This window comes from Falco cherrug, chromosome 12 (assembly GCF_023634085.1).
Source record: "Falco cherrug isolate bFalChe1 chromosome 12, bFalChe1.pri, whole genome shotgun sequence".
Lineage (NCBI taxonomy): Eukaryota > Metazoa > Chordata > Aves > Falconiformes > Falconidae > Falco > Falco cherrug.
Genome location: NC_073708.1, coordinates 14092078 through 14105245, shown reverse-complemented (window position 1 = coordinate 14105245; position 13168 = coordinate 14092078). Strand labels below are relative to the sequence as shown.

The 13168-nt window shown below is 38.8% G+C and overlaps 1 protein-coding gene across 3 annotated transcripts; it reads right to left on the bottom strand.

The window, feature by feature from the left end:
• Positions 1-1295: 1295 nt before the first annotated feature.
• SASS6 (SAS-6 centriolar assembly protein) lies at positions 1296-13144 on the bottom strand. Of its 3 annotated transcripts, none has more exons than XM_027798159.2 (17): positions 13015-13144; positions 11808-11823; positions 10662-10741; positions 9369-9473; positions 8294-8465; positions 7263-7340; positions 6226-6345; positions 5928-6119; positions 5535-5729; positions 5010-5099; positions 4741-4920; positions 4050-4131; positions 3496-3605; positions 2581-2703; positions 2208-2296; positions 1685-1773; positions 1296-1591 (listed from the first exon to the last, which is right to left on the bottom strand). In XM_027798159.2, exons 1-17 carry the CDS (start codon positions 13080-13082, stop codon positions 1506-1508), a joined length of 1875 nt encoding a protein of 624 aa, XP_027653960.2. In that variant the 5' UTR covers positions 13083-13144; the 3' UTR covers positions 1296-1505. The 3 variants fall into 3 exon arrangements, with proteins under 3 accessions (XP_027653960.2, XP_027653959.2, XP_027653961.2); XM_027798158.2 differs by having other exon boundaries at positions 11763-11823; positions 13015-13140; XM_027798160.2 differs by lacking the exon at positions 2581-2703 and having other exon boundaries at positions 11763-11823; positions 13015-13140.
• Between the last annotated feature and the right edge of the window lie 24 nt (positions 13145-13168).

The following is a 13168-nucleotide window of genomic DNA, read 5'->3' as shown; positions in this document are numbered from 1 at the left end:
AGTAGGGCTGAGAGAGCTGGAAAGCTGCCACATTTTAATTATCAGCTTCCCTTTTGATAGCAACTATATGTACTTCAAGAGAAAGAGACCAAATTCAATTAATTTACACTGACTAAAACCTTTGCTAGAAGTAGTAGCATAAGCACAGACCTTAGCAGGGGGTGGCTGCCATCTGCGGATTGTGCATCATGGTGCTGGTCCAGTAGCACCGCATTGCATAGGGAAGTGAGGAAGCTGGGAAGAAAACTCCAGAAAAAAGGTAAGGTGAATGAAATAGTACTGTTCTGGCACTCACCTCATCTTAGAATTTCAGTACAGTAGAAATGGTGGTTTAATTACTCTTAAAACTTACTAATCAGAGTTTTTGATTAAAAAATTTAATATTTTCATTGAAACTTACAAATGCCAAAACAAGTGAATATACATTATCATAGTGCTGATTTATAAATCAAATATACACATTTTGCACAGCAAAACAAACCAATTAAGTATACAATCCTCTGGATGCACTTAAAGATATTTCATACCTTTTAACCTTAGTTATTTAACAGCAGAAGTATGTAAATGGTCGTTTAAAAAGTGTACTCCATATGTTACAAAAACTTGCACTCCAGTTCTGTACTGGAACACCAAATAAAGCTGTTAACCTTCTAGCATGTGAACCCAGGTAGTAGAATAAGCTGAAGAGTGTTAGTGTAGCTCAGATTTCTTTATCTTCTTACATACTTACTTTGTGGTAAAGTATGGTTAGTAGCTTTTAGGTGTTGTGGTACTTCCAATAGTTAACTGTTCAGATCCTGATGTTTTATGCATGTTGGCCTCTGGAATGTAACACTGACAGGGTAACCAAAAGTGAGAATTTTAACTTCTAATGTTGTACCTTCAGGGGAATAATTTAGCGTCTTCAATATCAATTAGAGTATTTGTAAGTATATGCAATTCAGGTAAACTTGTTCCAAAATTAAGCAAGGTTTTAAAATTAAAAGCCAGTCATGCCAACTTACGACCATGACCATTACTAAAATTGACAGCGTGTCCCAGTTCTCCAGCACTTTCTCGTTGCATCATCCTTTCTCTGACAGCAGTCAAGACCAGTATCCATAGGGAAACGTTCTCTCGCAGAGCCTGCGGGAGCGTACGTCTCACCTGTTCTACAGCCGCTCTCGTCCACTGCTGTAATAAAAGTCAGTGCACTTCAGCGGGTTTTTTAGGAAGACTCCAGGGTCTCCAATAAACTGAGAGAAAATTCTGCACTGCCCCCGTGACTGAACTACTGCACTGTTCCCACTAAGGGCTGAGGCTGCTTAAAAGCTTTTATTATTTTGTTTAGGCCCACATAGCCTGAAACATCATCCCAGTGAGTCAAAGTTATCTTTCTCAAAGAAAACAGATTCAGAATTACAAAATACCAGTTGACATTGATACTTTACCAATACATTATTACAGGGCATCCATAAATCCCCCAAACAGTTAAAAGAGGACTCTTTCTTTAAGAACCCTGTCTACTAGCCGGGAAAATAAGCTGAGGCTGGTGTTACAGCAGCTTTTGGTGACGGCTGGGCCTTTGTTGGCAAGTACGGTTTCAAATACTCTGTAGAACAGCAGAAACAAGATAAAGGGTAGTAATAGTTACGGTTCTAAATGCATTCCAAATAACATCTTGTTTTACTATTTCCATACATACCTGAGTTAAGTGTATTTTGACTAAGCCCTCGTAAAGGAATGCTGTCATTTTTCTTGAAATACTTCGATTCCAGCCCCAAATTGTCACCACTAGAAATAAAAAGGCTAATTAAAATTTAAAAACAAATGTGGATAATGACAAGTGCAGATACAGACCCATTCAGAGAGATCCTAGCTTGAAGGGCAACTACTACATTCCTATGAACTCTAAGAACAGTCTAGAAATAGTTTTTTGGCTGACCCATCACCTGATAGCCTTAGATCTGTCACCAGGAGGGACAACGAACTTTTGTTCCATGGGACCCACTCCTGAAGGCACAGTGCTTCGTTTGTCACCTAGGAACAATCACGTCTGCCACAACTTAAAATTCATGAACATGCTGACGGAGAAAGGCAGGCTGCAGAACTAGCTTGGTACTGGAAATATTTCGCTCAGTTCCAGACACACATGGAAGACAAATGGCTTCATAAAAGTAATAATAATAAAAAAAAAACCAACTTCAAATGCAATAGATGACACTTACTTCTCCTTATTTGCTGGATGACTAGTTCCAGTCACTGTTGGAACATCTGAGCATCGATTCATCTTAGAAAGCTGCATGTTGAAATGAACCTGCAGAAACACAAGAGTTGCAGTTAGAGAGCAACTGCAGGTACAGCGGTACCCTCGGGGATTACTGCTTCCATACCCTGCACAGCACTTCTGTGCAGCAAGCATGAAAGAATGAGCAACAGAAACCCAAGCATTAGCTACTAGTAGCGATAACGTTCAAGACTGGGAGTTTAAGAGTACTAGGATATACACTAAATATGCATTTTGAGAAATAGTCAAAACGTTAAGCTTTGGTATTTTATGCTATCACATTCTTAAACAAACAGAAAAGTCAAAGTGCCTGCCTTTGGTGCTGGACATTGTGAATGGACATTTTTGTTGTGTGCCATTTCTGGAAAATTCTGGAAGGCATAGAGAGGAGAAATGGGATGATTGATTCCTGAGCTGGGGAAGGATGGTTGGTCAGGCTGTAGGAGAAACAGAATACATCCATAAAGGAGAAAAATAATTCTTAAAGTAATTGGTTGTAGAGATTCAAAATTCTGAAGTTAATAGCTAAGCCTCATTTGAGTCTTCCTGATGGGAAGAAAACCACTTTTTCCGAGATTCATATTCTTAAGGAAAACCTGTAAAAAGTTAGACAAGGTGAGCACTCTTAGCTAATAATTAAGCTACACACCCTGTAAATAATTAATACATTATATGTATCTAGCTATACATCAGAGACCTGTGCATGAGTATGCCCTTCCACTACTAAGCAGCTCATTAACTGCTACCACAGATACCTGTACACTCAGGGACAACAAGAATAAATCCCATAGCCTATCGGGTCTTAACAAAGATAGTATGTAATGTTTCTTACCCCTTACTTTCATGTTTCTAAATATCACTAAGAGTATTCAAATAGTACAATTGCTTTCTCAACATATATAAAGATAGTAAGTTTACCTCAAAATGCCACCTTTCTACCTCCCCCACCCCTTCACCCTGCACTTCATTTCCAAGCTAATTCTGCATTGTTCTGTGTGTTTTAATAAATGAATGATTAGAAATTTTTCACTTAGAAGGCCAGGGCATCCAGTAGCACCCAACAGGTTATTACATTATATTAAAAAAACCAAGCAACCAAACAGAAAAGCGCCCACACCCACCCAAAGATGATGAAAGCACTTTTTTTTTTTTCCTCTTCTCTTTTACAGCCATACACTTCAGGAAATAACGACTACATCATAACCATGTTACTTATAGTTGTATCTTACCACGCCCTGAGGTGACAGAGCAGTCCTGCCCCCGCAGTGTGTACTGGCAGAAGTCTCTAGCTTCTTTGCCATCTGAACTTCATTCAGCTGTTTGTTTAACCATGTGATTACTGAAGAGAGAAGAAAAAGGTCAAGCTTCCTTCCTACCTCTTGCAAGCCGTTTAAAACGGTAAGTAGCCCTTCCTCAAAAAAAGGTGACAGCTTGGTGGGCTATTTTTTCTCCTTAATCTCACACATCACCAGAAACGCTGGTCTCATGAAAAGCCTTTTTGTTCAAGCTTCCTGCACCCTTGCATGCTACTGTTCCTCCCTCTGGAGTTAGCCCCCCACAGGCACACTACCCCAACCAACTGCAAAGGAAGCCTTTACTACTTGCAGCTCTAGGTTGTTGCATACCCACCGCAGACAGCAGCTTATTTTCCATAAGCAACAACGTCTCAGCTCTGTACAAATGGACACTGGTATTGCAACATCGTTTCTCCCGTTAATTTTCAGTAGCTGCTAGGTCGCTATGTCATTTTTACAGGGGGAGAAACACAGTTGTATAAACCTACCGTTTTCATTGGTTTTCAGTAACTGCTTGCTTTCCTCTAGTTTTTGTATTGTAGTTTCTAGCTGTTCTTGTAGCTTGCAAACCTGCAATAGTCCCATAATAATTGTAACACCATCAGGAGCTACTACTAATTACAAACTGAAGAAAAAAATATAAAATAAATAAAAAGGATCTATGAAGTTTTTCTAAAATTATTTAGAGAAGTTTGAACTCATTTTTTTACAAAAACAACAGGGTAATTCATTTAAGATAAGCCCTACTTATAGCTAGGGTTTTGAGATGTGACAACAGCCAGAAACCTTCCCAACCTTAATTTTCCTATGATTAAATAATGCAGACTCTAAGCAGGGGAATATACTTAATGGAAGAAAACATTCACCCTGTTCCTGCCTCCTTCACCAACTTTCATATGAATATGCCCTCTAAAGGATGTCAGATTTGTCCATTATATCATTCTGTACTCTTAATGCCACTTTAGGTTTCTTCCCTATGGATGGATGGCTCTTACAAATCATTTTAACATGAAAAGGAGAAGCTGATTACACATCTAAATAAACGTTTTAAAATGAAAGACTACATTCTATTCCATGGCAAGATTTAAGAGCTGCTTGCTGTAAATAAGTTAAAAATCACAAAACCCAACACAACATACAACAGCGTTTACAGGACAGAGAGCGAACCCATCACAGTACCTCTTGTTCCTTCATTCGAAGAGATTGTCCCACCTCCTCCAATTCTCTCTGCTCTTTTTGAAGTCTCTCTTCTTTTTCTGCCAACAGTTTTTCCTGTTGAATTGTTACTGTATTTTTCAATTTTAATTTACTCATTAGAGTTTTCAAGTCTCCTTGTAACTTCTTGATAATTTCATTAGCCTATTAAAATAATAAGTCAAATATTCTTAAAACACACGCCTAAACATAAGGAAGAAATTTCGTAAGGATAACGGCATGTTCAAACAAACCTTAAGAAGTTCAGCTGACAGCGACTTAATTGTTGTCTCTAGTTTTTCAATATGAGTTTGTTTTTTCTCTGTACCCTCTTCCAGTATTGCCTTTAAAAGAATAAGAACTATAATCAAGATGTGACTGACAGACATCACTTATGATTTCCAGTGCAACCTCAACAATTCTTTGAGAACTAATCCTTACAAGAAATTCAGTAATTGCTTTTCAGTCAAATTACAAAGAACCTCAAGTAATCCCATTTTTTGTTTATAAACTAAATTTAATGTAGTACCACAATATTAGAACAGCAGCAACCTTTCTAAAACAGAATATTTTGTATTGTTTATGTTTATTATTATTATTATTATACTTATGTTTAGTTTAAAACATACTATACTTTTGATGCCATGATTTAGCATCTTTAACTACATTTGAAAGCTTTCTTGCTGTATTCGTAAAAATGGTCAGCTGCTAATCTATAGGGACTGTAATTAAGAAGGTTCTACAGAGCTTGAGAAAATTATTTTGAAACTTGAAGGAACCTTTTGTTCTTGTGTTGCATCTAATACTTCTTTTGTTCTAACAACTAGCTGATCTTTATCTTTGATTTCTTGTTCCAGAACAGCAACCCGTGTCTGTAGCTGGTTAATGAGTTTCTCTTTTTCATGACATTCAGCATCCAGAGTAGTGTTCTCCCGACGCAGTGACAGCACCTCCTGCTTTGCTCTTTGACATTCCTAGAATATCGGGAAAGAATTTTGTTTCATTTTTTAAGAAAACATGTAACAGTAATTTAAACAGATATATCTAATAGTAAGCATAAAGTGGAATAAGAAAGAGCTGAAAAAACTTAACATGCTATATTAAACGCACAGGCAGGCAGTGTTAATGCTCTAAAAATAGTAAGTCTCATTATAGAAATTAATAAGCCTTACATCTTCTATTCCAGAAAGCTTTGCTTTCAGTTCTCTGAGTGTGGAGTCTCCTTTGTATCTCCTTTCTGTCAGATCTTTATTGATGACCTCGAGTTCTGACAGTCTGTTCTGCAAGTGTTGAATACTTTTCTGATGCAAATTTTCTAATTCCTTTTTCTGTTGTTCATGCTGTTGTTGGTACTGAGCTTGTGCCTATCAGAAGCAAAGAAACTTAAGCGGTTGTTCAATGAATGTGAAAAATCAAGCCAAGAAACTATTTACATATAAAGATATTGTTGATTCTCTTCTGTTGTCATACCTGGAGAGCTCTTTCCTTTTCTTTTGTCAGCTCCTGTGTGTGTGTGTTTGTTAGAGCTGCAGTGTATGATGTCCATTCGTTTTTCAGTTTGTCTAGTTCTCGGCTTTTCTCCGACAGGCTCTGTTTAAGTTTGACAAAACATAATTTAAATTTTTAAAGTTTAAGCATTTCAGTCAATACTGTATGATTCTTCACTGTTACTTCTTAAAAAGGACAGAGTTACTAATAGAAGTCCAAATTTCAGCACCAGATGCCACAACATCTGTTTATTCTGTAATCAGGAAAGATACTGAGAAGCTAAAGAGCACCTTTCTGACACTGTGGATAAAATATTATTCTTTTCCAATTGTATTTTCTTCCAACCACTATTTAAGAGTGAAAAAGCAGTCTGCTGATGTTCCCTACCCTTATAACACTAAGTGCTGTAGTTGGGGGATGGGGTGTCACTGCAAAGATGAGGTAAACAAGTATTTCGTTCTAAAAAAGCTCCATAATAGGAGTTTTAGTTGATTTTTTTCCTGTTTCATGATAGCCAAAAGTCACTTTGATAAATCTAGAATTTGACCCAAATCATCCTCTTGAAACACATATGTGATGTTGACTGGGCTGACTGCAAAAATCATACAGCAGTAGAGTAACATGCAGTCCAAGACTGTCAGTTTATTTATAACGGTTTCACACAGTTTTTTCCAAATATAAGGATTTCCAATCATTCATAGATTATGTGGAGTATATCTACCACCACACTACCATATATTTAGTATATAACGTGTGCATACACAGACCGCAAATGTAAAATCCTGTAAACTGGACAAAATAAAGTAGAATTCTGTTTTAGTACTGCAAGAACTAAATTTTACTCATCATTTGCATGCTTTACTCATTCTTATGTAAAGCTACAGTAGATTACTTTTCTTCTTTTCACTCATTCTCGAAGTATCTCTTGGCTAGGTACTGGCTAACGGACCAGCCCACAAGAAGGTGCATTTTCCCCAGATTTTAAGCGCAACTTAAAACAAGAAAAAAATTTGTATTACCTGTTGAGTGTAGCTCAGTTGTCTGGTAAGATCCTCTTCAGTTTTTTTAAGTTTTTCTTCCAACTTTATTTTGTCTTCCTAAGTACAAATTGACAACAAGTCAAACCCTTAGATCCCAGAATAAAAGTTGTATTTGGCTTCCATTTTATCAGCATATCCTGCCTAAGCAACTGCATACCCATTATATTTGTGGAAAAATCATCTTATTAAAGAAAATTCATTTTGAGTAAGGTATAATTAATAAATGTAAAAGAAAATGCATTATATGACAAGGTAAAAGCCCTGAATGAAATTCTTACCAAATTTGTACAAGGAAACAGTATCTTATTATAAAGACCTGTTTACAAAGGAGTTGCACAAACAACAAATAAACTGAAACACTGTAAATTTATGTTATTAAAATGGCTTATTATGTGGCTATAAACATGACAGCACAGTAGCAGACACAAATCTCAGGCTATGAAACTGAAACTGACAACAGAAACTACGAGACCACTAATTTTTCATTAGATAAAACCTAGCATGCTACCAACTGCATCAACATTAAAATTTCAACTTAGTATTTATAGCTACTGGCCCTTTGAAGTCCACAAAGCCTTAGAATTATATACACATGCATATTTTCCAATACCCAACTGCAGAACAAAGAGGTTGAAAGTTTACAGTATTTTACTTTTGGCAGCTGATCCAGCAGTCAGCACAAGGCTATGCAGCATGAGACACTGAAACATTCAGAAGCATTCAACAGCTGCATACTATATGCACTGCATGTGTAAAATACCTGATTTTCTGCCAGTTCAAATTATAGCCCTTGTCTGAATATACATGTAATTTTTTCATTGCTAGAGTGATAGTAACAGGTTTATAATATCCACCCAAATAACTGCATGCAATGACATATATAAACTAAAATAAGAAGTAAACCAGAGCATACAATTCGGTACGTACTTTTGAAGTATAAAGACTGAAAAAATGCTTAAGTACACACAGCATCAAGGCCTAGTTGCAGCAATGACAAGCCTTCATTTTACCTTAAGGCATTTCAAACAGCTGGCTAAGAACTTCTTTATTTCTGCATCATTTCCTGGTAGGAATTTTAGGGAGAGGTGGGTAAGATGTTTAAAAGGGTTGGTCTCCACTACATTTAAAAAGACAGGTGTGTGATCTAGAGCAGATGCTGAAGAAACTAACTGCAGCAAAAACCTAGGGAAAATAAAAAAAATAATAAAATGCTTAGTATATTTCTTTTCCTGAAACTACACATAAATCCTACAAGCCATTTTCAAATAAAATATTTTTTATTTGAAAAAGAAATTCAATGTCTATGTTGTAGTTAATACTACAAACAAGTATAAACTAAAATGCTTGCACCTTATAATAAGAAATATACAAAACTAGTCCGTTTGTTTATTTGCAAAATTTTCTTAAGTCCATAGATCTAGGAGACCAAAACCAAGCATGGCCTTTGTAACCAAGTTCAGATGGAAAACTGACTCCTGACTTCTAGGTATTCTATAACCTAGTAGAATCCATAGCCCACAGCACATGCATTAGGAAATGGCCTGACTACTGAACGAAGCTAGGTACTCTGGACAGGGCTTTCCTCAGTACCCACACAGACTAAAACAACATTTTGGAAAGGCCACTACAGGGAAGAGTGGGCCTCAACTCTCCCCAACTCGCATCTCAATATCTGAACACTGAAATGAAAGAGAAAAACACCCCATCTTGTCAGAATGCCTTGTAACTTTGCCTTCTCCTGTGAAATAGAATGATTTAGACCTCGGTCCTTCAAATTCAATTACCTCTCTAGCATTAAACTGCATAAAACAAACAAGAGACCGGTGCCGCATCTTGCACATTTGCTAGCTTGTGAAGCTTGCCAGCTTTGACTCAGATGGGGAGATTATTACTAGACATCAATTTCACCACTCAGTCCTCCCAAGACTCAGGTTTTGTCAGTAACGTCCACTGACTGATATTCAGATGTATCCAGGGGAAGGTTAAATTATCCTTTTCCTACTGACTCTTCTCAGTCTGAGTGGCTGACAAGTATTTTAAGAACTCAACATGTACAGAGTAATAAGGCACTCGCTTATTACCTACCTTGGGATATCTTTGTTCTGCTCCTGAATGCATTGCTGAAGCAAATCTATAAATTTTTGTGGGAAAGCAGAGAAGTCTACCAAGAGACCTTGCTGGGTTTTTAAACTATATAAACAGATTGGAAAAAAAAAAAACATATTAACAATATATAAAGTATAATTTGTTTCCTATAAAAATACTTTGTTTAGTAGAAAGAACCAACTCTGATCAGGTCACTAAAGTTCGCTAGCATGTTATTTTCAATCTTGAACACAGAAGAAATGTGCTCACGTCTTTAGATAATAATCACCAGAGGATATTTATGACTTCAAGAGCTCTTGCAAATAGGCTGCACTAAGGAAAAAAAAAAAAAAAAAAAAAAAAAAAGAGATGACGACTGTGGCACAACAAATGTTCCTTTGAGTAGAAATCTCCCTCACAGCACAGAGCAGTACAGTTATTGGATAAGGGCATATGGAAGAAGCAAACGACAATGAGTGGAGACTCAATTGTTATCAAGACTTTTTGTTTATTTGCCTACTTATTTAATTGCACAACTTCACCATAGATGCAGTAAACTGAAAGACATAAATGTTCAGCAGTGTATGCATGTATCTGTCTATATATGCAAAGCCATACCTTGTATAACAAAATACTTTTGCACATTGGTTTTACAAACACTATTTTACTTTTGCCTTTTGATTGGCACACTGACCACATCTCTTTTTTTAAAAAAAGCAACAAAATAACAAAACCAAACCACAAAAACACCCTCCGAAACAAAACCACCACAGCAAACACCAAAGCAGAAGACTGGACTGTTCATGCCTGGTCCTCAAGTTTGATGATCAAATTCCAAGCAAGTGAAGCGAAATGAGACCCAACGGTACAATTAGCATGCAAGAAATCCGAAAGCAAAGGCTCAGGTCTGTGAATCCATGTCCATGCAAACAGACTTTCCTCTTGCAGTTATTTGTCAAAATAGTTCACACACACGCAACAGTCTCTAAGAAGTAGTTACAACAAACAGAAGATGCAAGCAGTAATGTAAACTGTGGTGCTGTAGCTATGCAGGGAACATAACATCAGGATTCTGTCATTCAGCTGTATGATCTTGAGCCAATCACCTTCCTGTACTTGGCTGCTTCACTGACTGCTCAAATAGAACAATACTACCAAAATACTGACAAAATTCCTCAAGTGAAAAACGCCTAAACCTAAATTCTAAGATAAACCACTCTAAGCTAAAAATATTCCTTCATTCTTTTTCGCAGTTTAGAAATGTTTTACAGACAAAAATATAATTTCACTTACCTTTGAAAATCTTCCTCAGATATGACAAGGTTATAAAGGAAAAAAGGATCAGTATCGTCAGTCAATCTAACAGCTAAATCCTGAAAAAAGACATTTAAATACAATTTAAAATACTATAAATCACCCTGTAGGATTGTTTAAATATTGTAAACCAACACTGCAAACAGTATTTAATGTTTTCACTGTTTAACCACAAGTAAAATAGAATTCAAGCAACTAATTCAGAAGGTGGAAAACATTTAATACAATTTCTATTACAGTAGAAAAGACAGGAAAACTGTTTCACACCAAAATAAATCAAGTAAAACCCTTCAACTTTGATCAGCAAAGGTTTCATAATTCAATGTGTCTTCATCATTTTACAGAAAGAAAACTATCTGCTATTTTTCCCCAGTCATGAAATAAGAGTGTAGCACTAGCAGTCCACTGTAATGGACCACAAACACATCACTGCTGTAACTGGAAGTTTTTCAGAGTATACTACTCCTAAAAGTTTAAGAAACAACTTTCTGAAGAGTTTGTATATTTGAATACAGAGCTTCATAAAATGGATACAGATGAAATCCAGTAAGCTCATGAGGAAAATTGTTAACATTACGCTGCTAAGTTTTCTTTTTAAATAAAGTTCTTGGTTTGCTGGAGGTCTACATAGTGTTTTGGGAAAAGTGCCTTCTCTGTAGACATTAGTCTTTCATTACAAGGCTGGGGTTTATGCAAAACACCTGGTACAATAGGCCCAAGCACCTGTTCTCTATAACAAGGCTCAAACCTGTGAAGAATACAATATTCTGTAGCAGAGGAAAGAAAGGAAGTAGAAACCTGAGAGCTCTTCCAACACAACTGAAGTGTGACCACTGCACATGTACACATACAGAACTGAAAGAAGTTTCAGTAACTCAGATACCAATATAACCAACAAAAGAACCCAACCACTATTCCAAACCAACTAAATTACTCAAATAATTATATCAACAGTAAAATAAGGTCAAGTGACAAACACACTAAAATTCTGTTTGACTTTTTCTTTGCATATTTGTTCTCTTATACAATGAAATTCAGAACATGCTTAATGAATGACATGAATGTAACCAATGCACAAACCTTTTTATGAACAGGATTAGAAACGGACAGTAGCTCAATACTCACTCGAACATTTAATCTCCTGTGTACAAAAAGATGAAACTTGGTAACTAATCAAGAAATCATTCTCCAAAATTAATGTGCATTTGCAGCCACATTACAGGAATCAGATGACATTTTGAAAACAAAAATTTAGGCAGAACTATCAAGAAAGGTCCTAGTGACGACTACTACCTAAAATACCTGAAAGCCCCCCAGCTGCAGCTGCCATCACAGCTCCGCAGTCAGCACAGGTGTTTTTGTTGCTTGTTATCCACCAAACTTTAACTAGCAAGGCAGAAGCTTTAAAACTTTGTCCATAAAACAGAACCTTTGAAAAAGCCTGCTGAAATTTATTAACGACTGCTGCAACTTTTGAAAATCATTTATACACCGCTACACTGTCTTCATCTACTTGTTCAGTCATTCGAGAAGTTACTTGCATTACAAAATACACTCACAGGCATCAGCCTTTCTGTGCCTTCTCATACAGACAAGCCAGAGCAGCCCCGACGCCCGCACACAGTGACTAGTCCAGACCGGGCCTGCGTTACGGAAATTCACCGGGTTTTGGAGAGACACGGCACGTGCAAGATTCCTGGCTTTTCCCGAACACCAGCGCTGAGCCAGGCACACGCGCAGCCGCGTGCGCCCCAACAGCCTCGCCCCTCGCAGGCACGGCCGGGCCGGGCTGCGCGCTCCCGCCCAAGCGGTGCCGGAGGCGGCGGCAGGGCCGGCCGCAGGCTGCGGGGGGAGGAGGCGGGCCCGCCCGCGGGGCACCAACCGCCGCGGCCCGGGAGACGCCTAACAGCGGCCGGGCCGGCAGGGCCCGTGCGGAGCCGGGGCGCCTGCAGCCCTAAAGCGTCTCTGTAAAGCCGCTGCCTGCCTTCCCCGCCGCGAGTGCCGCCTCCGCCCCGGCAAGGCGCCGCCACCACTCCAGCCCTCGCAGGCTGCCTCCGGCCATGCCGCAACCAAGTCCCTTTCCCTCTAACGCGGCGGGCCCCACAAACAGCCCCAAAGCAAGAAGAACGCAGGCAGCCGCTCAGCCCGCCGCCCGCACCACGCGCAGGGCCCGCCTCTCACCCAGCAGCCGCGAGGGCACAAGGCAGGAAGAAAAGACAGAAAAGAGCCTGTCGCTCGGCAGCCCTTCTCCTAAAGAATGCAGTAAAGGTTCCGCGCAGCTTGTGAGGAAACCATGTCAGAGCCCGCCGCGCCGCTCCAGCCAGCCCCTCACCTCTCCTCGCAGCCCTGGCACCTCACTTGCACGCACACGGGCCTGTTGAACATACTCTCCGCCGCCATCTTGCGCTTCGAGTTTGGCGCTCGGCTCCCGCGGAGGAGGAGCCTCAAGATGGAGGCGAGGCGGTGGCCGCGGGGGCTGCTGGGAC

Coding starts and splice junctions, on each gene's coding strand:
- SASS6 (XM_027798158.2), bottom strand. CDS start 13,082: ATGGCGGCGGAGAGTATGTTCAACAGGCCCGTGTGCGTGCAAGTGAGG. Junction 9,474..10,661: donor TCTGAGGAAGATTTTCAAAG/GTAAGTGAAATT, acceptor CTGTTTATATAG/TTTAAAAACCCAGCAAGGTC. Junction 5,100..5,534: donor ATGCAACACAAGAACAAAAG/GTTCCTTCAAGT, acceptor ATTCTTTTAAAG/GCAATACTGGAAGAGGGTAC.